The 27,850-nt window shown below is 49.8% G+C and overlaps 1 protein-coding gene across 2 annotated transcripts; it reads left to right on the top strand.

Annotated features, from left to right (window-relative positions):
- On the top strand, positions 1–27,850 carry LOC140457108 (pre-mRNA-processing factor 39-like). 2 transcript variants are annotated; one of them, XM_072551107.1, is made up of 15 exons: positions 422–566; positions 607–669; positions 5,631–7,147; positions 10,704–10,829; positions 11,955–12,073; positions 13,430–13,597; positions 15,163–15,334; positions 15,936–16,043; positions 16,460–16,624; positions 17,049–17,175; positions 20,349–20,617; positions 22,886–23,070; positions 24,572–24,646; positions 25,310–25,463; positions 26,226–27,850. In XM_072551107.1, the coding sequence occupies exons 1-15, from the start codon at positions 437–439 to the stop codon at positions 26,286–26,288; spliced, it is 3,441 nt and encodes a 1,146-aa protein (XP_072407208.1). In that variant the 5' UTR covers positions 422–436; the 3' UTR covers positions 26,289–27,850. The 2 variants fall into 2 exon arrangements, with proteins under 2 accessions (XP_072407209.1, XP_072407208.1); XM_072551108.1 differs by lacking the exons at positions 422–566; positions 607–669 and adding an exon at positions 1–115.

The following is a 27,850-nucleotide window of genomic DNA, read 5'->3' as shown; positions in this document are numbered from 1 at the left end:
TCAGAGCAGTTTCCGGTTCCGGTGCCTCAGACGATGGTGACAGGAGTAATGGAGGCGGTGGATAATCCGTGGCTGGAGCCCGAGCGGAATCCGCCGGCATCCGCTCCATCGGGCGGTGAGTGATCGCGGTCCTGTCGCTGATGGCGAGAGAACGAGCGGAGCGGTCGAATGGCGCCGATATCGACCGGGGAGAAGCGACAGGGGGTGGGGGCAAAGGATGGCGGATACGAGAGATTTGTCACCGACGCCGTGGAAGGGGCGGGGGTTGTGTGGTGGGGGGGGGGGAGGGGAGGGTAAGGGGGGGGGAAGAAGATGGACGCCTGCTCGGTCGTCGGGATACAGTCGGAGGAGAAAGAGACGGAGACACTTCCTGTGTCAGCCTCCTTTCTCCCCCTTTACCATCGCCCCCGAAGTCGGGCTGGGAAAGTCGTTCGTAATGGCGGCGAGGAGCAGCCGGCGGAGCGATCTGCGCATGCGTAGAGCCGGACTCCGGTGGGTGGCGGGGGATTTGGAGGGGGAAGCAGACCCGGATGGGAACCCGGAAGTAAAGTCAACTACCTCCCCACCTTCCCCAAGAGAAGACAGCAAAGTCAACTACCTCCCCACCTTCCCCAAGAGAAGACAGCACATGTAACTGCAACCTTTTCTTCACAATCGAAGGGAACACAGGTATCTGCAATCTCTTTATAGCGAGGGGAACACAAGTAACTGAGGGAACAGTTTTATCTGCAACCCCTTCCTCTTCTTTATTGAGGGGAACATGTGTAACTGCAACCTTTTCCTCCTCCATATTGAGGGAAATAGGCATAACGAATTGCACCTCAATAGAAGGGCATAGAGTTGTAGAGCTGTACATCATGGAAACAGGCCATTTGGTAGATGCTTTTTAAGTGTTGCAATCGTACCAGCCTCCTCCACTTCCTCAGACAGCTCGTTCCATTTGTGCACCACTCTGTGAAAAGTTGGCCCTTAGGTCCCTTTTTAAATCTTTCCTCTCTCACCTTAAACTTATTCCCTCATGTTTTGGAACTTTCCTATCTTGGGCAAAAAGACCTGGGCTATTAACCATAGCCATGACCTTCATGATTTTTAAACTACCTTCAGGTCACCCCTTATGCTCCAAGGAAAATAGCCCCACGGTATTCAGTCCCTTCCTATAGCTCAAACTCTTCAACCCTGATAACATTCTTATAACTCTTTTCTGAGCCCTTTTTAAGTTTCACAGCGTCTTTCCTATAGCTGGATGCCCCCCCCCCATAGAAGGGAATAGTGTAAATACCACCTCTCTCAGACTGACTATACATGTAACTACAGCCCCTTGTCCCAAATGGAAAAGGATTTGTATAACTACCATGCTACTGACACACACACACCACCTTCTTTCTTGATCTTCCCCACCGCTCCCACCACCATAGAGGGAAATAGATGTAAGTACCTTCTGAGTCAAGTGAATTAGATATAGCTCTCTCCCCTTTCCTCCAGTACTGAGGAATACCACCTATATAGAGGGAAAGTGATGTAACTCACTCCTACCTGCATAATGATAAATAAGTGTTAATTCCCCCACCCCCATGGAGGGATTGTCTGGAACTACCCTCAGCACAGAAGGAAACAGCTGTAACTCCCTCATAGAATCATAGAGGTGTACAGCATGAAACAGACCCTTCAGTCCAACCCGTCCATGCTGACCAGATATCCCGACCCAAACTAGTCCCACCTGGCCCATATCCCTCCAAACCCTTCCTATTCATATACCCATCCAAATACCTCTTAAATGTTGCAATTGTACCAGCCTCCATCACATCCTCTGGCAGCTCGTACCACCCTCTGTGTGAAAAAGTTGCCCCTCAGGTCTCTTTTATATCTTTCCCCTCTCACCCTAAACCTATGCCCCTCTAGTTCTGGATTCCCCGACCCCAGGGAAAAGACTTTGTCTATTTATCCTTTCCATGCCCCTCATAATTTTGTAAACCTCTATAAGGTCACCCCTCAGCCTCCGACGCTCCAGGGAAAACAGCCTGTTCAGCCTCTCACTGTAACTCAGATCCTCCAACCCTGGCAACATCTTTGTAAATCTTTTCTGAACCCTTTCAAGTTTCACAACATCTTTCCGATAGGAAGGAGACCAGAGTTGCACACAATACTCCAACGGTGGCCTTACCAATGTCCTGTACAGCCGCAACATGACCTCCCAACTCTTGTACTCAATACTCTGACCAATAAAGGAAAGCATACCAAACACCTTCTTCACTATCCTATCTACCTGCAACTCCACTTTCAAGGAGCTATGAACCTGCACTCCAAGGTCTCTTTGTTCAGCAACACTCCCTTGGACCTTACCATTAAGTGTATGAGTCCTGCTAAGATTTGCTTTCCCAAAATGCAGCACCTCGCATTTTTCTGAACTAAACTCCATCTGCCACTTCTCAGCCCATTGGCCCGTCTGGTCTAGATCCTGTTGTAATCTGAGGTAACCCTCTTCTCTGTCCACTATACCTTCAATTTTGGTGTCATCTGCAAACTTACTAACTGTACCTCTTATGCTCGCATCCAAATCATTTATGTAAATGACAAAAAATAGAGGGCCCAGCACTGATCCTTGTGGCACTCCACTGGTCACAGGCCTCCAGTCTGAAAAACAACCCTCCACCACCACCCTCTGTGTTCTACCTTTGAGCCAGTTCTGTATCCAAATGGCTAGTTCTCTCTGTATTCCGTGAGATCTAACTTTGCTAATCAGTCTCCCATGGGGAACCTTGTCGAACGCCTTACTGAAGTCCATATAGATCACAACTACTGCTCTGTCCTCATCAATCTTCCTAGTTACTCCTGATTAGCAGGGATTAACCTCTGCCCCACATGTGTAACTCGCTCCTCACAGGCCCACAGAAGTGAATAGATGTAACACCCGCCCCCACCGTCACCCTTCTGCTGTAAATAGTGACAGAATTGTTGTGGTGTTGGAGGACACCATTCAGCCTACCATGGCTACACTGGCTCTGAATGAGCATCATGGCTTAGTACTGTGTTTTTTTTAAAAAAAAAAGACGATGCTGGAGAAATGCGGCAGGTCTGGCAGCTCCTATGGAGAAAGAGGAAAACAAAGTGGATGTATCGAGTCCAGTAACACGCCTCTTCAGAATGACTTGATGCTATTCTCCTGCCTTTCCCCTTTGACTGTAAACATTGCTTCTACCAATCACCTCAATTTCCTCCTGAATGCCTTGATTGTATCTACCTTCTCCACATTGCATCATCAATTTTTGTGCAAAACTCAGTTTGTCCCCTCATACGTTATTCCCTTAAGCTTAAAAATCAAGTTCCAGAAGAACAACCTTGAAAGCCTCATTATTTACCTTGATGGGCCACAAAACAAACAAAGTCCGTACAAACTTATTCACTCTAAAGCTAGGCTTCAAAACTATTTTTAAAATAAACCATCGTGGCTACAGCATACTTAGAAATTAATAATATACTTCAGGCACAGAAAATCCACAGGTTCAAACCAAACTCAAACTTAGATTTATTTTTTAAAAATAACTTTCCTATGTACATAAATCACACAGTTTACATTCACAGTTGTTATGGAGGAGCAGAAGAAACTAATGGTCTGATGCAGCATTGAGGGGGTGCAATCCTGTTGGAAGGGTTGGGAAGAAGTCGGTGCTGAGGCGATGGACAGTGTCAGAGGGCCAGTGCCAAGGGAGCTCTCCCATCAAAAGAGCCACCTTTTGAGCTAGATGGAGGCTCCACCTGCATATTTGAGGTGGATGAGAAGGATCCCACTGTCACTATTTTTGGAAGTGTAGTGTTGTCCCATGATGGATAGGGGCCAATTTGGTCCCACAAGCAATATGATGATCTGGTCGTTACCACCTTGCTGCTTCTGGCGCCTGTCTGTGTGCAAACTGAATGCCAGGTTCCTATGTTTCAAAACCAGCTTCACTTTCAGGTACTTTACTGATTTGATTATAAAATGCTGTGGTGTTTGATCATCGTGAAAGCTGCTGTGAAGCTGTCAGTTTTCCCCATAATGCTGGTGATGCTCTGTGAGTTATTAGTGTGTCACCAAAGCTCTTATTTTGAGGTGATAAATTCAGCTTTTTGTGTTAAGGGGATATCAGCCTCCCGTGTAGTCTTTGCCTTTAAAGACTGCAGCATGTTCTGCCGGCTGAGGTTCCATGAAGGTGAAAAATGTTGGAATAATCCCGCAAAACTTGGTTTTCTTGCTTCAAGGCTTGAGCTACCTTCCCCAGGATTTGCACAGCTTGGAACTGGTCCTATTTTCAATTTCATTCACCAGCCTTTCTATAAAATCCTGATTGATTGTGACATCTTCCGTAATAAAGTGTGACAGCTGTAGTACAATGACTACGTAGGGTTGTTGTGCTATTTTTAGTTTACACTTCATGTTTAATTTGATTCAACATAGCTTAAGTCTCTGTTGCTTGTGTCCTAACTTGCTGAGTCCCACTGCATCATTCTCCCTTGTGAAAGATGACCTACATTTGTGCAAAGTTAAGCACTCCTTTCTTTTAAAAACTCCTGCTTTTCAAATCCCTCCGTGAACTTAATCCATGCTGTCTCTGCAATTTCCTGTGGTGGAGGGGGGAGGGGGCACAGTGAGGGGGGCAGGCGGGGACGAGCGGTGGAGGGGGGTCGGGGCGAGCGGTGGGTATTCGTAGCGGATGGTGTTCGCAAGCGATTGTTGTTGTCACTTCATTATTTTCCCATGGTAGATTTTGGAACTGAACATTCTATGTCGGCAGCATGGAGCATCCTGAATATTTTCTTTGCACATTCAACCTGTTCTCACTATCGTTAACCCATCTGGCACTGAGGCTTACGACTATTTATCACTGCTGTTTACACACATGTGAGGTGTTGCCTTTGGTAAGGCAAATCAAGTCTACACTTATACACTTAATGGTGAGGTCCTAGGGAGTGTTGCTGAACAAAGAGACTTTGGAGTGCAGGTTCATAGTTTCTTGAAAGTGGAGTCACAGGTAGATAGGATAGTGAAGAAGGCATTTGGTGTGCTTTCTTTTATTGGTCAGTGCATGAAGTAAAGGAGTTGGGATGTTGTAGCTGCACAGGACATCGGTGTTGGAAAGGTGTTGTGAAACTTGAAAGGGGTCAGAAAAGATTTCCGAGAATATTGCCAGAGTTGGAGGATTTGGGCGATAGGGAGAGGCTGGAGCTGTTTTGCCTGGAGTGTCAGAGGCTCAGGGGGTGACCTTGCAGCATGGATAGGGTGAATAGCCATGGTCTTTTTCCCCAGGTAGTGGAGCCCAAAGTTAGAGGGTATAGGTTTACGTTGAGAGGGGAAAGCTATAAAAGGGACCTATGGGGCAACATTTTCACACAGTGGGTGGTACGTACATGGAATAAGCTGCTAGAGGAAGTGGTGAAGGCTGGTATAATTACAACATTTAAAAGTCATCTGGATGGTTACATGAATAGGAAGGGTTTAGAGCAATTTGGGCCAATTGCTGGCAAATGGGAGTATACTAATTTGGATATCTAGTTGGCATGGACAAGTTGGACTGAAGGTTTATTTCCATGCTGTACGACTCGATGACTCTGCTTTCAGTCCGTGAGCATTAACGTTTTCCTTTTTTGTTTTGCAGGCGATGAGCAGAAACTATTCAACAAAAGCCGCTGCGGTGGGAGTAATCCGTGCATTACGCAGAATGTGTCCACTCGGGTTCTCGGCCTGCGTGTCGATGAGACTGCGGTGGAGGAGGCCTCTGCTGACAGCCCAAGCCCCTGTGACGGGGACACTGGAGAAGAATCCGCAGCCGGTACTCCAGCACCAAGTGACGGAGACACTGGAGAGGAGCTCGCGGCAGATTCCACTGCTGACACCGGGGAGGAGTCTGCAGCTGACTCCACTGGCCCTAGTGACGGAGACTCTGGGGAAGAATCAGCAGCTGATTCCACAGGACCCCACGACACACGAGAGGAGTCAGCCGCAGACTCCACCGGCCCGAGTGATGGTGACACTGGCGAGGAGTCCGCAGCAGACAGTCCTGCTCCCTGTAATATCGACAGGCTACTGGACACAGCAGCTGATTCCACTGGCCCAAGTGGTGGGGCCATTAGGGAGGAGACCGCTGCTGACAGTCCTGGCCCATGTGATACAGACAGTATAGAGCAGGCAGCTGCAGGTAGTCCTGGTCCATGTGATGGGGACACTGTCGGCGAGACTACTGCTGAAAGCCCTGGTCCCTGTGATACAGACACTATGCAGCAGGGCCCTGCAGGGAGTCCTGGTCCTTGTGATACGGACCCTGTGGGGGACACAGCTGCTGACAGTCCTGGCCCCTGTGACACAGACACCATAGAACAAGGAGCTGCAGGTAGTCCCGGTCCCTGTGATACCGACACTGTCAGGGAGACAGCAGCAGGTAGCCCTGGTCCCTGTGACACCGACACTGGCGTGGAGACAGCTGCAGCTAGTCCTGGCCCATGTGATACGGACACTGTTGGGGAGTCAGCAGCTGACAGTCCAGGTCCCTGTGATGGAGACACGGTAGGGGGTATGACTGCAGATAGCCCTGGTCCCTGTGATACAGACACTGTAGGGGAGACAGCTGCTGACAGTCTCAGCCCACGTGACCGAAATGAAGTAGAGAAACTGGCTGCTGAAAGCCCACGTCCGTCTGGTGTTCAAAGCTCCTCTGGGGAGCTGGCTACAAGTCCCAACCCACCAAGTGACCAGGACACTGCGGCAGAGATGGAAATAGACGGGCTGGGTATGGACAAGGAAACAGCCGAGGAATCACTGGTTGCCGAGTGCACGAACATAGACCATGGTCAGGACGCTTTGAGTCGACTGGCAGCTGACTCTTCGAGCAGTGCGACAGCGCTGGAGGCAGTGACCCTGCTCCCTGCGAGCACCAATGGGCCAGAACACGCAATGGACAAACTGATCCATCCTGACATTGCAGACTATATGGCGACGGAGAGCACCACTGCCTGTCTGGATGCGTACGGGCAGGCCACTGGTGATTATGGAGTCATAGAGACTGAGGACAGTGTCCCTCCGTACCCCACCGACTTTGAGAAGTATTGGAAAATAGTTGAGGACAATCCATATGATTTTACAGGATGGACATATGTCCTGCAATATGTAGAACAAGAGGTAAGGCAGTCGTTGTGTAGGTGTTACTGTGCTAGCATGCCTTCTATATCACTTGCCTTTTTTTCTCCTGGTGATAAACTCCCACCAGCAGTTTCACTAAGAGAGCAAGTGGACAAGGGTCTCTCTTCTGTAGTTTTTTTTTCCCCAACACTGATATTTTTAGCAACACTTCTGTAATGTGATGCCTTGTGTGCAGTGGGGTGGGGCTCTAAAGTGCGAGAGTGATTTGACACCAGAACAAGTGGGGATCAGAGGCGGTGTTTGGATTGCGACTGTCGCTCGGTTCTGAAGCAGGGCTGGTGAGGGTGTGGATATAATTTCACCTGATGTGAGTGTGGCTACCGATTTAACGTCAAACAGAGGGAAGTGAATTCAAAGCAAAGCAGGGTTGAAAAGACTTTGACAATCTGCTGCAGAGGGGAGACTGCGTGGGTCAGGGACTAGAGAATTTTGAGGTTGATGAGGAGCCTGCAGGACAGTGAAGGGATGTGACGGCGGGGACAGGGTCTTGGCACAGTCTAGCGTCTTGGTCAGAGGCATCCAGGATGAGTTGCAGGTTGTATGGGAAGGAAATCAGGGGGCCAGCAAGGGAAACAGTGGTGTAGAGGTAATATGGATTAACAAAGACAACATAATCTTCATTGGAGGTGGAAATAGGTGGTAAGGATGTGGGATGAAGGTGCTCTCTCTGAGGTTGGAGTCATCTGGAGGAGGTAGAGGGTGTTCTTAGATTTGATTCCTGACCGTTTGGAAACAGGCCATTTAGCCCAACAAGTCCACACTGACCCTACGGAGAGTAATCCAGCCCGACCCATTTCCCTACCCTATATTTACCCCGACTAATGCACCTAACACTATGGGCAATTTCCCATGGCTAATCCACTCTAACCTGCACATCTTTGGATTTGTGAGAGAAAACCGGAGCACCCAGAGGAAACCCACATAGACACAGGGGAGAATGTGCAAACTCCACACAGACAGTTGCCCAAACAGGAATTGAACCCGGGTCCCTGGCGTTGGGAGGCAGCAGTGCTAACTGCTGTGTCACTGTGTTACCCACAGAGGTTGAGAGGTGATATTTCTCATCCAGGACAATGAAAGCGATGGGACTGGATGGGTTACCAACTAATGCGATGTGTCATGACAAGGTTCCACACAGGAGATTGCTGAATAAGATTAAGAGCCCATGATGTTAGGGGCAAGATATTGGCATCAGTAGAGGATTGACTGACTGACAGAAGACAGGGAGTGTGGACAAAGGGGGATTTTTCAGGATGGCAGCAGGTGACTAGTGGGAATTCCACAGGAGTCCGTGTTGGAACCATGACTATTGGAAGGTGAGGTAGCTCAGTGGTTAGCATTGCTGCTTCCCAGCAGCAGGGGCCCAGGTTCAATTCAGCCTCAGGCGACTGCCTGTGTGGGGTTTGCACATTCTCCTCATGTCTGCAGGGTTTCCTCTGGGTGGTCCAATTTCCCCTCTCAGTCCAAAGATGTGCAAGTTAGGTTAGTTGGCCATGCTAAAAAAAAAATCCCATAGTGTCCTAGGATGTGTAGGTTAGCCATGATAAAAACCCAATGTGGGTTACAGGATGAAGATTTGGATGGGATGCTCTTCGGAGGTGGGGGCGGGGCTCACTGCAGACTTGATGGGTCAAATCGCCTCTTTCTGTGCTGTAGGGATTCTATATTTACATTATATGGTAATAATCTGGACAGAGAAACTAAGGGCATTGTTGTTAACTTTGGAGGTAATGCACAGAAGGGTGGAAGGATGGGTAGTGTTAGGGAAGTGGCGGCTTTGCAGAAGGACAGACCAGGAGAGTGGGCAATGAAGTGGCAGGTGGAATACAGCGTGGGGCATGTGTGAGGTTAGGCACTTCGGTCAGAACAATAGAGATGTAGACTGTCTTCTAAATCGGGAAAAGCTTCAGAAATCTGAGGCACCAAGGGACTTGCGAGTCCTGGTTCAGGATTCTCTTCCAGTTGACGTGCAGGTTCATTTGGCAGTTAGGAAGGTAAATGCAATGTTAGCGTTCATTTTGAGAGGGCTAGAATACAAAAGCAAGGATGTACTGCTGAAGCTGTAGAAAGCTCTGGTCAGGCTGCATTTTGAATGTTATGAGCAATTTTGGGCTCCTTCTCGAAGGACGTTTATGCTGGCCTTGGCGAGGTTCCAGAGGAAGCTCACCAGAATGATCCCGGGAATGAGGGGCGTGGTTGAGGACTCTGGGTCTGTACTTGGTGAGGTTTAGAAGGCTGAGGGGGCAATCTGATTGATTGAAACTTCCAGAACACTGAGGGGCCTGGATAGAGGGTGTGAAATAGTTGTTTTCTCTCGTGGAAGAGGCGAGGACCCAAGGGCACAGCCTCACAGTAAAGGGGCAACCTTTTTGAACAAATGAGGAGGTGGGGGGGGGGGGGTGGAGAGGGGGTTGTGAAAATCACTGCTGCAGAAGGCTGTGGAGGCCAAGTCATTGAATGTCTTAGGACTGAGGCCTAAACGATCTCGATTAGCGAGAGGGTCAATAGTTAACAGGAGATGGCAGGAGCAAAGGTTTGAGAAACAGATCAACCATGATCACATGGCGGAGCAGACTCAATGGCCAACTTCTGCTTCTATATTTTAGGGTCCTTGATCAAATGCACAATGGGGTCAGGGCAGAGCTGTATGGCTTAGTGGTAGGGGAGTGTCTGTCAATGGGTGTGAATCTGTAATGGGTTGGAGAAAAGGAAACACCATTGGCCGAGGGGAGAGAGCAGTCAGTTGGTGGGTTGGTAGAGGAATGGGAGAGGATGCTTCTGGAGGGGGTGAAGAAATGTACGGGCATCTGTGCTGTTCTTTCAGTGAGGTTCCTTAATTAGTGAGTGATCAGCAGTGGGAGGGTGGAATACTATGGGACAGTAACTATTTGCGCAGTCACTTGAGTTGGTTGTAGAGTTAAAGCCAATATCAAGGACTTGACCAAATGATCTAAGCTGATGCCCCCAGGGCCAGCACCAGGGGAGTGCTGCACTGTCGGAGCTGCTGTTTCCGAATGAGACTTTAAACTCTGGCTATATCAGGTGGGTGTAGAAAAGTCCCAACTGTATTTTTGAAGAAAATTAGAGTGTTTTCCATGGGTAGCCTGGCCAACGTTCCTAACTGCTCGCTCTATTTTTTATCTGGGGCCCACCTGTCCTCCTCCATCCCTTCAGGACAGGAATATTCCAAGGCAAATGGGATTTGTGATCTCCATCCCCGCCTTCAGTCACCGAGCCTGTCCCCACAGGAAAATGGCTGGGGCACCAAGGTCAGGTGACTTTCTCTTCTGCAGTTCCACTGTCATTGGCTCTTGTAGCTTCCCCAGAGAGTTGGTGCTCCCTCACTCCCTTGCCTGCTTCAGTTGCTGAGGCTATGGACGTGAATCCCAGCCGAGCAGGCAGGCCGAGAGCAGTGTATCCCAGAGCTCCTGGCTCAGCAGGTTTGGCAATGTCTCCGACTGGAATGTAAGGTAGTGTGTCTCGGGGCGTGGTGCAGGGCTGGGCTGCTCTCTTATTCATTCTGGTCTTCTTTCAGAATCACATCTGGGCCGTGCGGAAGGCATTCGATGCGTTCTTCGCCCGCTATCCCTACTGTTATGGCTACTGGAAGAAATATGCCGACATAGAGAAACGCCTGGGGTTCACCAAAGAGGCAGAGGAGGTGAGGGCACTGACGTGGGGAGCTTCGGGGGCTGCTGTTTCTTTTGGGTTATTTAAGCTGATAAATGTTGCTTGCATTCTATCGAGAGGCGATCCAGCTGACAGGCAAATTCCAGGGAAACTATCTGTCAGATTACAGCTCGAGTCATCTGCTTGGATGTGATGACAGCTGCCAACTTGTGTCTGCAAAAAGTTAAATCATTGCCCATGCACATCTTGTGAAGCAGATGTCCTTTTTGCTTGTCAGCATAGAGTAAACAGTAGAGATTGAGAGTGTGTATGAAAACTGTTTATCCTCCCTCCTCTCACTCACCCAGAACACCAGTGTCTGCTCTGTCCACTCTGCGATGGTTTCTGCCTGAACAGCTCTCCGTATCAGAGCACCCCCAAGATCCAGCAATTCACCGTGTGAATAATCTCTTCCTGATCCTGCTCCTTCCTCTCTCTTCTCTTTACGTTAATGACTGTATTACTGCCACCTTCCCAAGTTAATGGAAATCCGTGCTGCAGGATGGTGGAGCTTCTTCACCGTTGGCACAAGCTCTGCTCATTAAACGCTCACAGGACAGGGGCAGCATAGAGTAAGGTACAGAATAATCTTCTGTCGACTGAAAGTAAAAGCTGCTTCCATTCCTTTTTAAAGTGAAAGTAGAATTTTCTCTACACTGTTCCCATTAAAAACTCCCAGGACAGGGACAGCACAGCATTAGCTACAGAATAGAGACACTGTCTCAATCAAACACCCACAGGACAGTTAATACACAAGGTTTGATACAGATTAATGCTCCCTCTAGTATTTTAAACAGAAAGTAAAGCTTTCTTGCAACTGTGTCCCCATCAAACTCTCCAAGAACAGGTACAGCTCTCTGTACCCTTTTAAAGTGTAAGAAAAGCTCTCAACACTGTCCCCATTAAAGTCCCAGGTCAGGTACAGGATTTGTTAGATACAGAGTAAAGCTCCCTTGTTGTTGTTCCCATCAAACACGCAGGACAGGGACAGCATGGGGTTATATACCGAATAAAGCTCCTTTCATGCTTCACTGTGCCTAGAGCCACGTTCTCTGAAACATACCATAATTCTCCCGATACATTCCGATGGTTGCAGCTTGCTGTTTTTCTGCTGCAGGTTTACCAGCGAGGACTCCAGTCCATCCCACTCAGTGTCGATCTTTGGGTTCACTACATCACATTCCTACAGGAGATCCTCGATGCTACCAATCCTGAAACTCCTGCTAAACTCCGGAGGTAAGCCCATGTCATCTGACCTTGAAGTGGACAGGGATGGGGGGGGGAGTCTGTGCCTGGTGCCCAAACCTGAGTTGTTGTCTGTTTCTGAGCAAGCTGGATTCTGACTGAACTGGTGTTATTTCAACCCCTTGTTTTTCAGCAAGGCTTCACGGAGAGCCCAGGTTGTTGCAGCACACAGAATTGCAGAGGCAGGCCAGGCATGTAAGATCACAGAATCTTTTGGGTGTGGGAAATTCCACCCCGGCTTAACAAACGGAAAATAAGGGATGGCAGCATTTGGTCAAAGAAGCAAACTGCAGGCGGTCCTGTTTGGCAGCAAGTGGCTACGACCTGGCAGGCACTGTTTCCACGTCCAGAAGTGTCCCTCCTTCTCGGTTATCCTATTTGATTCACTGCCATTCACTACCATCTTAATGCGCAGCAGTCGTACTCTGAGCCTACACGCCAGCGTTTGTGCTCCCCAAGGATTTGAAACTTGTCATCATGATGAAAGTCTCTGTGTCCAACAATAGTTGGGCCCATCTGCCGCGACCTTCATTCAGCTGGCCTCTCTTTCCGCGGGCTGTGGTACCTTTCTCCAGGTCGACCAGCAGCACTCCCCCTGTCTTGAGGAGCTGATAGGTTTGAGCTGCTGGCTGTGGGCATAGCTGACGTTCCAATGAGGTGCTGAGAAAATGCAGCTTGCTCACGGGTGAAGATCAGGAGTATTCTTCCGGCTGTCCTTGGCACCATCCTAAACCGATGAACCTGTCCGTGCTGATTGAGCAAGCTTTGCAGCAACCGATTGGCTGCTGTGTCACCACCTTTCCAGGAGCTGCATAAATAAAGGAAATAAGACTTGAATTTCTCGTCAATGGAAGGACGTTTTGAAGTAAAGACCCTGTTGTAATGTTGGAGGCACTGCAGTTGGCACACAGCAAGCTCTTGCAGGAGAAATGTTGGCCTCGGGACACCGGGTAGAATCCTCCCTCTCCGTGCACGGACACAACCGCGCAGACTTGCATACATACACACAGACCCATGCACGCGTATGCACACATACTCACATGCACACTGAACCATGCACGTGTGCGCACACACGCAGGCACCAGCTGCTCTTCTACCAGTGCCTGTGGGAACCTTTGCACCCACCCATATGGGACCTCAGTTTAATGTCTCATCTGAAAGGCTACAGTAGAGTGATGCCCCTGAGCAACAGTGGAAACAGTCATTGAGATGGTGGGTAGGGTGTTCTTGATGTAATGCTCCTAATCAAGATTCATATTTATTGGCCTCTCTGTAGCCTGCACTGCTTTGGACTGTTGATGGATCCCCTTGGGCTGTTTGTTTATTTATTTATGTATTTATTTGCAGTGTGTTTGAAATGGCGTTGGCTGCAGCCGGCACAGACTTCCGTTCTGACCGGCTCTGGGATCTATATGTGAACTGGGAGAAGGAGCAGGGTCAGCTGAAGGCTGTAACTGCCATTTATGACCGGGTGCTATCAATACCTACGCAATTGTACAGTCACCACTTTGAGAAGTAAGTAAAGGAAGGGCTCTTGCACGATTAATGCACAGTGTTGTAAATTATGCTCACCATTGATTCGGTAACCCGAGTGGTGTCCAGCACAGAAACCAGGAAACATCCGTGTTTCTGCTTCACACAGGCCGCCTCCTACTCCTCCCCTCTGTCTCCCTTTTCCCTTCTATGTTTATCCAGCTTTCTCCTTAAATACATCAACATCTTTCACCTCAACCACTCCCTGTAAGTGTGTGTGTTCCACAGACTCTCTGCTCTGAACTTTCTCCTTAGTTGGAGATGGTTGGGGGCCTGTTGGCTTTGCCAGCGATGCCTGTGTTGCATAAATGCGTTTTTCTTTTTTGGTTAAAGAGAGGACGCTCCCTGGATTCGCTGTGTCAGTTTGGGAGCCAGTGACCAACAGGAAAAGACCCTCTTCACCATCCACCCCATCCCAAGCAAACGCCATGTTCTGTGCACCACACTTGGAACTCTTCCCGTCACCTGGTAGTGGAGGTTTCCTGGGAGAGATGTGAAACCAAGTTTAAAATCCAGAGGCAATCAGAAGTGGGCAATTCTCCTCTGACCCACTGCCCAGTTTACAACTGAAACTAGACCGGAAGTTGCCATTAACCCTGAATTGTTTGTAAGTGTGCAATTGTGTCCAAGTTGATTTGCAACCCTGCTGATAACTGGTCCAGTTCACTTGTGTAGCAGCAATGCATCCTCTCCCTGGTTCCAAATCAAACAAGCAGTCGCAAACGAGATGAGGCCGGAAGTTGTTTGTCCACAGTTGCTCACGTCGGCTGGGGCAGCAAGATATTTGTTAAAGATCTGCTGTTGCAGCAGCAAATTAGTGTCATGTCTCCCATGGAGACCCAGTCTGCTTCAGGACATCCAGTTCCATCCCCCAAAGGATATTGGTAATTAGTTCACGGTACAGGAACAGTAGGCTGTGCCAAGGTAGGGGAGAATGCTAGCCGCACATCCCAGGCCTGATGCCTACTGTGCTAAAACGCAGTGTTTTAGCACAGTAAAGCATCCTGAGCCTTGATCCCAAGGATAGTTATCAAACAAATCAACATTTGACATGTGAGATGTTGGGGATGGATGACTTCAGACAAGGTCAAAGAGGTCAGTGTTTGGGACTGTCATGAGTGGAAGGAGGAGGCACGGAGGTTTAGGAAATTCCAGAGTTCAGGGGCTGTGAGCAGCTGAAGGCGCAGCCACTAATAGAGCTGTTCAAACCAGCCTGTTGGGTGTTCACAAGACTGGAATTAAAGGAGAGCAGAGATCTCCGGGGGGGGGGGGTGGTAGGCTGTGGAGGAGTTGCAGAGGTAGGGAGAGATGAGGGCGTAACTAAGCATTTTAGCATTGAAGTGTTGTCGGACCGGGAGCTCTTGTGAGTCAGTGCATGCAAGGAGCGACAATAAATGGGACTCTGTGCAAGTTAGGATGCTAGGCAGCAGGATAGTGAAGTTGGAGGGGAACTGTTCCCTCCTGCCTGTGGTCCAGACCTCACGCAGCGATGGTTTTACCCAAACCAGAGGCTGTCTCTAACTCCGGGTCTCTTGACTGTCATGCAGGTTTAAGGACCATGTGCAGAGCTACTCGCCGAAGGACATCCTGTCCACTGATGAGTTCCTCAGACTGAGGTCAGAGGTCGTGAGCAACCTGGCGGCAGCTGAAACGGAGTGCGACGAGGGGCCCCCTGGAGACGACCCTCCGCCCGGTGTGGGGACCACCGACGAGGAGAAGGTGACCCGTTCAAATTTGTTTTTCCTCACTGGAGGTTCATTTACGTGACTTGTCCCGTTTCCCAAGCTCATGAAGCTGGTATGTCAGTCCTTTGTGATCAAACCCGAGGTTGTGGGCAGAATGAGCCGATGGTGATTGCAGATCTGCTGCAGGTACTTGTTGCTGGAATGTGTGGTGATGGCAGAGTCGGTGATGGCAGAGTCGTAGCTGACAGTTGACAAGGAGTCCAGGGATGGGGAGTTGTCACTTGGGCGATGGGTTGACGCTCTCTGGATCGTAGTCCAGCAAGACTTGTCCTCCTTGAGACACAGTGTTGCTCCATAGGTTTAAAGGCTTGCAGCATGCCACAGGAATGTTAGTAGCTCCTGCTCATCCTGACCCAGGGACAGTGCTGTGATCATCAACTTTCCTCACTCTGTGTTTGACTCGGTTCCCCCCCTCACCTTCCTGTGAGCTGCTGCTTTAGCAGAAACCAGACCGAGTGGCCTTGGTGTTGCATGGGTAGGGGGGAGGGTTCTTTCTCAGGTTTATTTACAGGTCTGCCATTTTGCAGCCCTAATTTCACTGACCAGTTTCCTATCACTATAACCTTCCCTCCCAGGCCGACACCGAGCTGGAGAAGATCCGAGCCCACCTGGCAGCCACTCGGCATGAGATGTACCTGCTGAATGAGGAGGAAGTTAGCAAGAGGTGGAATTTTGAGGAGGCGGTAAGGATGCACCCACTGCCCGGTGTGTAACTTGCTCACCCTCGCTCAGATTGACAATGCTCTGTGCTTCCAGGGTGGGCAATGTTCATTTTGGAGAATCAACTCTCTACCCGCCCGTCTGCCTGTCTGTCTCCCTCTGTCTCTGCCCACCCGACCGTCTGTCTGTCTGTCTCTGCCTGCCTGTCTGTCTGTCTCTGCCTGCCCGCCCGTCTCTGCTTGCCCGCGTCTCTGCCCCCCTTTGAAGGGCGGGGCCTAAGAATTGTTCAGAAAATATATCAACCCTGAAGAATCTGCATAAATTACGTTTGGTTGGAATAGTTTAAGGAAGGGGGAATGTGCATGAGGCTAGAATTGGGAGAGTGTGGAGTTTTCTGTTCCCTCATCTGCTGCTGGTTATTCTGTCGCCCTGCCCTCAGATTAAGCGGCCATACTTCCACGTCAAGCCCCTTGAGAGAGTGCAGCTGAAAAACTGGAAGGACTACCTGGATTTTGAGATTGCCAGTGGCACTAATGAGCGGGTTCTGGTATTGTTCGAGCGCTGTATGATCGCCTGTGCTCTGTACGAGGACTTCTGGATCAAGGTGAAGCCCCTTTTCTCAGAAGCTTGCACCCGGGGGGGTCACCCCCCCGGCTGTTCTGCAGATCTTACTCGATCGGCAGCTTGTGTTTTTTTGTTCCTTTTTGAAGTTTTGTGTTTGTTGGTTTATTTTTTTTGTTTTTGCAAGCGTTCCAACAAAAAAAAATTTCACATTTTACTTTGATGATCTGACTTCTAACATAATCTTTTAATTCCATTGCTGTTTTATCTGCACGTGTTGCTTCAAACTAAAGAAGTTAAGGGATTGCTGAAGAAATGTATAAGCGTGTTATCACTGTGAGTGCCCCCTCCAGTTCTCAATAAGCTGTACCATGATGCCTTTTTATTTTTTAACACCGGCGCCCAGCGCGTCGGAGCAGTCGATCTTGTTTGCCTTCATCCCCTTTCCGACTTCCTTCTGCCTGCAGTATGCCAAATACCTGGAGAACCACAGCGTCGAGGGAGTCCGCAACGTTTTCCAGAGGGCCTGCATGGTCCACCTGCCCAAGAAGCCCACCCTGCACCTGCTGTGGGCCGCCTTTGAGGAACAGCAAGGTGAGGACCCAGCCGGTCGCTCCCCGGTGCCAGCGTTGTGAGGAGAGGCTGCGTAAGGCTGGGGCTGTTTCCCAGGAGCATCGGAGGTGACCTTTATAGAGGTTTATAAAATCGTGAGCTTGGTGGGGGGGGGGGAACAAATAGGATGATTAGCCAACAAGGTCTTTTCCCGGGGTCAGGGGAGTCCAAAACTAGAGGGTGTAGGTTTAAGGTGAGGGGAGGGGGAAAGGGACCTAGGGGGTATGTTACTCACCAAAATGTATGGAATGAGCTGCCAGGGGAAGTGGTGGAAGCTGGTTCAATGACAATATTTAAAAGGCACCTAGATGGGTATGTGAATAGGAAGGGCGTAGAGGGATATGAGCCGGGTTCTGGCAAATGGGACGAGATTGATTTTAGAATATCCGGTCGGCATGGACGAGTTGGACCGAAGGGTCTGTTTCTGTGCTGTACATCTCTGACTGTTAAAAATGTCGATAGTAGTCATGATTTGGAGATGCCGGTGTTGGACGGGGGTGTACAAAGTTATAAATCACACAACACCAGGTTATAGTCCAACAGGTTTATTTGGAAGCACTAGCTTTCGGAGCGCTGCTCCGACCACCTGATGAAGGAGCAGCGCTTCGAAAGCCAGTGCTTCCAATTAAACCTGTTGGACTATAATCTGGTGTTGTGTGATTTGTAACTTTGACTCTTAAAAATACCTCCCCCTCCCCCTCCTATTACCTATTGGCAGAGACAGAAGCCTGTCTAAATACTCTGGTTCAGATTTAAACAGCTATTAATCTGTGGTTGAGTTTAGTTAGTCTCTGAGGGTAACCATGAAACTTTCCTCCAATGTTATAAAATCCTGCTTCCTTTACTGATCTCCTCTGAAGAAAGAAATCTGCTGCCGGGAACTGGTCTGGCCTACCTGTGACTCCTGACTCTCGGGAATATGGTCAACTCTTAACCGCCATCTGAAATGGCTGAGCAAATAGCTCCATTCAAGGGGCAATTAGGGATGGGTGGCAAATACTTGCTCTGTCGACAATGTCAAGGTCCCACAACAGAGTAAGAAGGTGACTGTGAAATAGCTACTGTACACAGTGTGCGCTGTAAATCTACAGAAGTCATTAAAGATAGTGGAATGAGAGAGCTGGTATTTACACACACAGTATATCAGGCTGGTTAATATAAGCATCGCATACAACAGCAGGGAGGTTATGATGAGCTTATACAAGACTGTTTGGACCAAGGCCAGAGTGGTGTGCCACATCGTATCAGATGAACGTTAACACCCTGGAGAGAGTATGGAAGAGGTTTGAGGGTAGATTGGGAAATTGGGACTGTTGTCTCTAGGGAGGGGATTTGATAGAAGTCTGGACAGTGGGCTGGAGGGGAATAAAATGGTCATGAACCGTGGGGCACAGTTCAAACGTGTTGTGCAGAAGAAGTACGTATGGTGAAGAAAGTGTCTGTTTTTCACGCAGTGAGTGGGTAGGGTTTGGAAGTGTAGAGGAGGCAGGTTAAGCTGAGCCATTCAAGGGGGCTTTGAATGGTTATGACAGTGGGCAGGGTTGGTGAGGCTGAAGCCAAGAGTTTGGCTCTAAATTCAAACGTGCAGAAACCTAGTATGGTCACCATGGGCCGAATGGCTTCCCTGTGCCTCGGTTCAGTGAAATCGTACTGGGGCAATTATTTCATCCATTCATCATGTACATCTGGAGAGGATACAAGCCTAACCGATGCAATCTATCTGCATAATTTAGTCATTTGACCATTTTGCCCCCAATGGATGTCACCCCCGCCAGTTTACACTGCCACAGCTGTCTCTCGGGTAAGGAATTCCAAAGATTCGGAAGCCTCTAAGTGAAGCAATTCTTCCTCAAACTGACAGCTCCTCATTCTGAGCCCCCTCCTATTTGTAGACCCTCCAGTCGGGGGAAAAGGAGGAAGATGCACCCTCTCCATCCTCCCTCCTGTCGAGCATACTTCATAATCTGATGTAATCACCTCACTCTGATTTGAATATAAGCTCATTGTACTCAACCCGTCCTGGTAAGAAGGTCTGTTCAGGGAGCTCTGTTAATCACCGTTTCAGTGTTGGTATGTGTGGGGGAGGGTTACAGTCATGGGATTGAACTTTGAGAGCCAACCAGACAAAGTGAGAGTAGTTAATCAAGTGAACGGAGCTGAACTGGCAGGCACTCCAGAATGGAGACAGGAACCATAAATCCAGAGGCATGTGTTGTTTAGCATTACGCAGGATGTGAGTTCAGCAAAAAAAAAAGATTAACACGAGGCCATTGTGTCTCTTTTAATAACAGTTCAGGGAGTCCGTTTGCTTCAGTGCACACTATGTCCAAACAGTTCCACCTCGATTTGTTGCACAGTTTCGAGTCAGGCCGTGCTGTTGCAAAGTCCTTTCTGAGGCAAACCCGCGATCTGTGGCGGTTGACCGCTGGGCTAGAAACGGGTGAATCACACAAAATGAATGTCTCAACCTGCTGCAGACAAGACGAGAGAACCCATCTTGGATTCTCGAGACCAGTGGCCCTTTTGTTTTTTCAATCACGGGAGTTAATGGCCTGCCTGACCTTAGGGGAGCTTGTCAACCAGGCTCGCTGTTTGCAAGGTGTTTGGTATTGTCCCTGAGTTGGCTGAAGCAACTGAGGGGCAGCCGCTGTGAGCGGGATTCACCTGTTCAGAACCGCAGCTCTCACCAAGGGGTGGGTACGAGGCCAGGCTAGCAACCGGTGAGCAGCTTCGGTGGGCGTCAGCTGGGTGAGCAGTCAAGGCCCAGGTGGCTGTCACAGAGAGCTCTCAACATGTCAAGCTCGGACCCAGCTTCTCATGTTTAACGGGGAAGGTGTATAGAGGTCCGAGTGGGAAGGGGTGACCGGTCTGTTATGTGGGGATTACAAGGAGGGTGAAGGTGATACGAGTGAGGATTGTGGGGGGTGCTGTGTGAAATTTAAAATGCAAGGAGAAGGAAGTTTACAAAGTCTCTCTGATACTCCACAATACTGACTTGCTGTACAGCTGGAGAAAGGGCTTGATGGGCTTGACAATGGGGAGGCCCCCTCAGAAATGTGACACGCTTCTGCCTCTGCTGGAAGCTGGTTTGTGCATCAGCTGTATCTTGCCATTTTCCTTCAGCCCTCCCTGACTGATACGGAATTCTGCCCTAGGTGACCTGGAGGAAGCCCGCCGAATCCTCAAGTCCTTCCAGATGGTAGTGCCAGGGCTGGCCATGGTGCTGCTGCGGCGCGTGAGCCTGGAGCGTCGCTGCGGGCACCTGGACCGGGCAGAAGAACTCCTGCGTGAGGCCATTGAACAGCACAGGGGCACCACCCTGGCCTCCTTCTTCTCCATCAAGCTAGCCCGGCAACTCCTGAAAGTCCAGAAGAACATGGCAAAGGCCCGGAAGGTGCTGCTGGAGGCTATCGAGGGAGACAAGGTGAGGGAGATGGGGAGAGGTTGGTTCGGATAGATGCTGTGTTCCAAAGTGATGATTCCTATCATGGTACATCACAAAATGAGGCTCTTCACCCCATCATACCTGTGCTAGCTCTCTGCATGACTTATTCAATTAGTCTCGCTCCCCTGTTGCTTCCCCTAGCTTCTCAAGTTTATTCTCTTCCAACCATCTATTGAATTCCCTTTTGAAAGCTTGCTGCCTTTATTACTTCAGTTTGAGGAACGTTCTTAGTTGGTGCTCTGTCAGGATGTCACAGGGATGCTTCCTCCTTTGGAAGAACCCAAGTCTAACCGTTACTCTTGAAAAATAAGGAGATCCCCTGTTTAAAGCGAGAGACAGTGGCATGTGAGTCTTTGGAGCTCCTTTTCAAAAGGTGGGGGAAGCAGAGAGCTTCGTTAATTGTGGAAGTACTCACGGATGTCCCAGGTTGATAGAAGGCACTATACAAATGCAAGTTTTTCTTCTGTGGTAATTGCGTTGCACAGTATCATGCCCATTACCTCCATGTGGCCCAAGTGGGCAGCTTCGTTAGCTTGTCGAAGGAGATACAGAAGCAAACTGAAGCTGATTTAATTGAAGCTGGTTAGGTAGAAGTCGGCAGAGTTCCTCCAGATCACGAGAGAGATTTCGACCGGGGAACTGAGTAAAGTTGGGCCCCGGTTGAAGATTAACGACTGAAGAACTGGTGGAGGGCATATAGTCAGCAGAAACAGGTTTTTATTTTACCCAGTGGGTGGTGAGTAGCTGAATTTCTGAGAGCTGTGTTTGTGGCCAGCCCCACTGCTGCTTTGAGCACTGCACGTTGATGTATAACACTTGGGGGAAGCAGTGGTGTCATAATACTAACACTGGCTAGTAATTCAGGGCCCCGGGCTGATGTTCTGGCTGGAGATTTGAGTTTGAGTCCCATCAGAGAGATGGTGAAATGTGAATCCATCAAAACAAAAGGCTAACCTAATGGTGACTGTGAAAACATTGTCAATTGTTGGAAGAACCCATCTGGTTCACTGATGTCCTCTCGGGAAGGAAATCTGAAGTCCTTGCCTGGTTTAACCCACCGGTGACTCCAAACCCACGGTGATGTGGACAATAAATGCTGGCCTAGCCAGTGACCCCCACATCCAACCAACAAATCTACTGCGAAATTCCTGTATCAGCCAAGTGCCATTTACAAATAATTGCAACCGCTCCCACTGTTACAGGACATCCAGTTAACAGGAGTGACCCTGTTACTCCTGATAAGATCTGTGAAGGGAAATGTTGTTCAGCATCTATCCCAGGGACTGCTTATGCAATAACAAGGGCTTCCACTGAGTATTTAAAACACTAACATTGAAATGCTGACTCTGCAGGTTTCAGACCATCGACTGTGTTTATTTCCTGACACGTTGCACATTAAAGTGGAACCGTGTTTTCCGGTCCGGAACACCTGTCGAAGCTGTCTTCCTGTTCCGGTCACTTGATGCTGTTGTGACTGGATTGCAGGTGGATTCCCATGCCCATCCTTTTAAGGTTTTAGATTTTACTGTCATGTTTACTCTTGTTCAGGAGTACAGTGCAAAGTGTATAATGTTGCCAGACCTGGTGCCATCTTAGTACAAAGGTGCCTGAACACTTTGTTTCTTTTAACACTTTGTACCTAAGTTTGAATAATTTAAGCATTACCTTCCTAAAGTAAGTAGAAAAATAAAGAAATAAGATAATAGATAGCAATTGTAATGTAGTGTCCCATCTCCTGTACTGGAGAAATACTCCAATTCCCAAACTGGAATAATAGGCCAAAGCTGCATTTAGAGGGGTTTTTATTTTTGCAAGTTGGATGAAGGTATACTGGGCCTGGCTCGAGGGGTTGAGGTGCTGCACGCTAAACTCTGAAGCTCCTACACCAGCTGGCACTGGCGGCTAGAATCCATCTCTCCCAGTTCCAGGTTAAGGAGAGCAAAGTGTCCCTGGGGATCAAATTTCTGGTGGTTTCCACCAAAGTGTCAGCTCCTTGGGAGCTGGCTGTCCAGTTGGGGACAGTCTGCCTGTGCTGTTGTTGAATGGACTTTCTCCATGCAGGCTGGCGTGAGGTGGTAGCCACCTTAGCAGTGTATTTTAGCACGTTTTCGGTCTCTGTGTGTGTGTGGTGGAGGAGGGGGAATGCCTTGTATGTTTCTCCGTGAGTTTTTTGGGGGGGAGGGGGTGGGGAGGTGATAGTTTTGCAGTAGCTGCCTCCCTCTGATGCAGAGCCTTTGGCCTCAGCAGGACAACCCCAAGCTGTACCTCAACCTGTTGGAGCTGGAGTTCAGCAGTGACATCCGCGTGAACGAGGGCAACATCTTGGGCTGCTTCGAGCAAGTGCTGGTCAGCTCTCTCCCCCTCGAAACCAAAATTGTCTTCTCCCAGCGGAGAGTCGAGTTCCTGGAGGATTTTGGCTGCAACGTACAGAGGTGGGTGTCACCGTTTGGTATTGGTGGTGGCGGGGGGGGGGGGCGCGAAATCTTTGTGCTGTCGGACATGCTGCGCCTCCTGCACTCCGGAATATCTCCAATTCTGAAAGCATAGGAGAATATTTCCACTCAGAATGGGAAGACCAGAAGGGTGGTGGGGGGCATCAATATCAGACAGTCAAAGGCCAGTGGAGGGGGATAAAGAGGCTGGGAGCAGGACTCCAGCAGGATGCAGATAGCCCTATCTGTGCTGGATGCTAGATTGTGGATCAGTCATTGCCCACACTGACAATTGAGTGTCTCACTGCCAGCCCACACACTTTCCGTCTCAGGCTGATTGGAATACTTAATCCCCCTCACCAGTACTCCAAACCATTCCCCCTTCCATTTCGGCTCCCTACCCTTCCGTTTGACTGGCGTACAGAGGAACTTCGATTATCCAAAGGAGATCTCGAAGTCCCGATAGAAACATCAAAGACGTGTTTCCAACACTGATCGCGTCTTTTGTTTACAGTGATTAAACAGGCACCGTTTCCAAATGACTGACCTTCCACTCTCTCTCCCCCCTCTCTTTCCCCCCGCCCAACACACACACACATTCCCTGCAGTTCTGCAGAGGGGTGTACCCTTAGCCCCACCCCCCCTTCCCCAGATAATCTCTCTAACGTTGCCTTGTACAGGGCAGAGTGGAACCTGTCAAAAGTTGCAGTAAAAAGTGGTGTGTGTGCGCGCGCATGCTATTTGGAGACTGACCCCACACAGGCAGCTGCAGCAGTCTTGTTGGTGTACAGTCCAGCTGCCCAGGAGAGGGGTGGGGGTGGAGGGGCGGGGGTGGAGAGAGCAATGTTGAATGGGGTTGGGAGAGGCAGGTAGGGAAATGGGGTTGGGGACTCGTGTGTCTCATCACCTAAATGGGGAGCAGACTTTTAAAACTCCAAGCCCCAGAGGAAAGGCATTTAATTAATTCACCGAATAATCGATTATGCAAACGAAATAGTACCCACCCACCTCGTTTGGATATTCGAGGTGCCCCTGTGTTAATATGACTGGGTGTGACTGTGTTCTTTAATATTGAGTGCATTGGGTCTTTCAAGTGTGAAGGGTGTCCCATTCAGACTGGATCCTTTATTGTGAGAGGGCACTCACAGTGGTTCCCTTCCTGTCTACCATACCAGGACCCCTGTGAATATCCGCCTGGCTGTACTGTCAGAAGTCAGCCCTTTTTCTGCTCTGCGGGCTGGTGATGCCTGCTACTTTCAGCCAAGATTAGAAAGAGCTGGGCTGTTAACAACTGGGGATCTGAGGTTGGAGACTATTAAACAACCATTTCAGCTTCTCTCTCGGAAGCGGTGAGTGATTTAGCCCCTTCACTAGCTACAGGCTGCAACCTGAGGTGGTGTGTGCCTGCTGTATCCCATTGTCGGAGCCTGATTTAGTGTCCCATGTGTTTGTTCTCCTCCCCATCCCCATCTCCCTTCCCACCCCCCAATCCCAACTACAGTTTGTTACACGCTTATGATGAGCATCAGAAACTCCTCAAGCAGAACTCCAGTAAGAAGCGAGCAGCTGAGAACGGGTGAGTGCTAGCTGATTGTTTGATTTCGCTGCCTTTGCAGAGTGTCACTCACTGCTCCTGGCCTACTATCTGTTTGCAATGTGAGGGAGCAGTCAGCCTTCCAAGAGTTGGCAGAGAGTGCCCAGATCCCATTGAGTTGAGCATGAAAGGACAGTGCTCACTTCTGGTGTTCCTGAAGGCATCGCGTCCCTGCCCCTTGCAGACAACAGTGTATTTACCATATCCTGCTAAATCTGCGTTGATCAAATTGTCTCCTTTTAATATTGGTTGAGGTATCAAATGCAGAATCAGTCCTCCAGACTCCAGCCTCTTGACTGAGCCCTGGTCCTCGGGGTCTCTGGTCCTCCCAGTGCAGTGCTCCCTCAGGGAAGGGCCCCTGGTCCTTCCAACAGCACCTGCCCCCCCCCCCCGGGCCCAGTGTAAGCCCTGCTGGACCTGGATTTTGTGCAGAAGGCCCCTTCTCTGCGTATAAGAGGTAAACCCCTCCAGTTGTACACACTGGGGTGCAGGTTGGTGGGGAATGGGGGTGTGGGTTCACGCGGGCACAAAGTGGCCAAGATCTCCAAGGCCATGAGTCATCCCTTCACGGACAGGAGTCTGCCACTGACCCTCTCCCTGAGAACACTGATGTGTTTGTTGATGATGTGACCCTTGGCTGTGCAGCACTGAGGAACTCGAGGAGAAGCGAGCGAGGATGGATGATGCCTCCACAATCAGCACAGCAAGCACTGCCACGACCAGCACCAGCTCCACTGCCCTCATGAGTGGCGATGTGACCAGCAGCCAGGCAGCATACAACTACAGCGCATGGTATCAGGTACGGCTCTATCTGTCCACCCCCTCATCCCCCCCCCCCCCCCCCCCCCCCCCCCCCCCAGAATTTCCCTGTCCCCTCGACACACACACTGCTCCTTCAGGCAGCAAACAGGAGCCCTTCTGGTCAGTCTGAATATGTCTGTGGACAATGGTCTCTCCTCCTGTCAGTGCACAGTCCCAGCCCTCACTCCACAATGTCGCCTGCTCTCTACCTGCCCACCTCTCCCAGGGTAAACTCTGTTTTGTTGACATCTCTGAAAGCCGTGTCCCCCTGAGAGGAACAGGGCAGCAGATGCAGAGGAGCACCACCCCCTGCCAATTCCCCTGCTGAGCCCCTCACCATCCAACTCGGGGATATATCGGCCACTCCTTCAGTGTCGCTGGGTCATAATTCTGGAGCGGCGTAGTCGGTGTAGGTGCACTCTCAGACTGGTGTAGCTGTTCAAGAAGGCAGCTCACTACCCCCTTCTCAGGGGGGGCAGTTAGGGACGGGCAGTAATTACTGGGCCCAGCCAGTGATGCACTCGTCCCAGGAGCGAGTGAGGAACAAATCTGTGAAAACAGCAACAACAGTTTGTCCAATGGGGCAAAGTGTACAGCAGCGCTCAGATTCTTCACCCCGTGTCAGCTGGAGTCTCACCGATAGCTCGAGCCCTTCTGGCTCAGTCGAGAGCATTTAGTTGCAAATGAAGGTTGGGCTGGGCTTTCCACGGTAGGCAGAGGCTTGCACCAATTTTCCGATTGTCTTTTTCTCTCGTTGCAGCCTTATGGATCGTACGGATATCAGAACCCATGGAACTACAGTCAGTATTACCCACACAGCTGAGACGAGCCGGTGGGGTGGCTCGAAGGCGTGTGAACTATGTACATACTTGGGGAAAAAAAAGGGACCGATTTCTGTTTACCCTGCCTTTTTCTAAAGCCCCTCAGCCATAAAACACCATCCCCAGCCCCTGATGAGCAGGAAGAGACAGCCAGGCACCGGTATCGAATCCGCGAGGTGTTTTGTGTCCATTGTGCGGTTGTGATGTTACCCCTGAAGAAAACGACGCCCGTTTCGGGGAGACCAGGCATCTTTTGCGTGCAGTTCCTCCTGACAGGTGTTAGCGTCAGGCACCCTTCCTTCCTCGCCGCCCTCTTCCTTATGTTTAGCGTGGAGAGCAAGAAGGCAAGGGCAACTTTTTAATCTGTAGAAGGGTTCGGGTAACGTTTGGTGTGTCGTTATGTGCTCGCTTTGTTCTCTCCAAGGTGGGGGGGGTTTAAGAGAGCAGGCTCCCTTGCCCCCTTACCTCCACCTGCTCTGCTTCTTTGGCCCTTCCTCCATTCCCCCCAAGGTGGAGTCTGTACCCAATAACCCCTGCTGGGAGTGAACATCTGGATTGACATCTCATGCTCCTTCCCTCACCGTGCACTACCAAGCAGGGGGGCTCTGTGCAGCAGCTGAGACAGAGCGAGATGGGTTGGTCTTTCTGACCTGGTTTCCACAAGCCAAAGATTTTCCTTTTCTGTAATCTCCTTGTGGCTCCGGTGACAGCACTTGCTGCCTCCCCTGGTGGCAGCCTGCAGGTAAGTGAGCCGTTTTCCTGGGAGGAGAGGTTTGGAATTTGAAGCGAGGCCTAATAACTTGGCACAGGTACATCGGCTTACACCAGAAAGGTACTTGAAATCTCGTGCTAGTTCATACTGCGATTTACCCAGTGCTCAGTTACACGGAGTAGCCAAGCACATGACTCCCAGTACAGTTTCACGTCAAGAGTTACGGCCGTTCTAAAAGACTGCCTCGTGTCTCGTACCCTTGACTTTCGCAGTCTGTCTCAGCCGTCTGTTCAAAGATGTGAGCAGCCTGCGACCCAGAGTCAGCCGCTAACTCCCCCAACCGCAACACTGGCCTTTCTGTCTTCCCTTTTCCTCACTCTCCACCCCACTTCCTCCCCCCCTTACCTTTTGAAAAGGTAAAAGCTGCCGTGAGCGAGACAGTGAGTGCGTCCCGTGAGTGGGTCTCGGCTGGGCAGGGTCCTCTCCTGGCTGAATGCCCTTGACACTGCCCCACCTCAGGTGTAACACTAATCTTGCTGTCTGATCCCTTTCTGCTGCTACCATAACGGACAGGTTCTCACCAGCGTTGTCTGCCTGTTGTTGCACAGTGCTGATGGTAGTCTGTAAGTTGGCGTGAGTTGATAAGCCAGAGATTTGTGTTCCACCTCGCACCCACCAGTGACTGACAGCAGATCCCTAACACCTCCAATGTGAATCCTTTTTTTTTCATTTTCTGTACAAATTCTTGTTCAGGCAAAAACAAACACATTTTTGCAAGTAGCAATTTTTTAATGAATGTAATTTTTTTCTGTGAATGGATGGTGTAAATAAAAGGAAGATTGGAGACGGCTA

This window comes from Chiloscyllium punctatum, chromosome 31, assembly GCF_047496795.1.
Source record: "Chiloscyllium punctatum isolate Juve2018m chromosome 31, sChiPun1.3, whole genome shotgun sequence".
NCBI lineage: Eukaryota > Metazoa > Chordata > Chondrichthyes > Orectolobiformes > Hemiscylliidae > Chiloscyllium > Chiloscyllium punctatum.
Note: the sequence above shows the minus strand (reverse complement) of the source record. Positions and strands in the feature narration are given on the sequence as shown.

Excerpts from the sequence above, each read along its gene's own strand:
- LOC140457108 (XM_072551107.1), top strand. The coding sequence starts at position 437 with ATGGCGGCGAGGAGCAGCCGGCGGAGCGATCTGCGCATGCGTAGAGCC. Across the intron at positions 7,148-10,703 it reads TGCAATATGTAGAACAAGAG|AATCACATCTGGGCCGTGCG; the intron begins GTAAGGCAGTCG and ends GTCTTCTTTCAG. Across the intron at positions 20,618-22,885 it reads AGGCTATCGAGGGAGACAAG|GACAACCCCAAGCTGTACCT; the intron begins GTGAGGGAGATG and ends TGGCCTCAGCAG.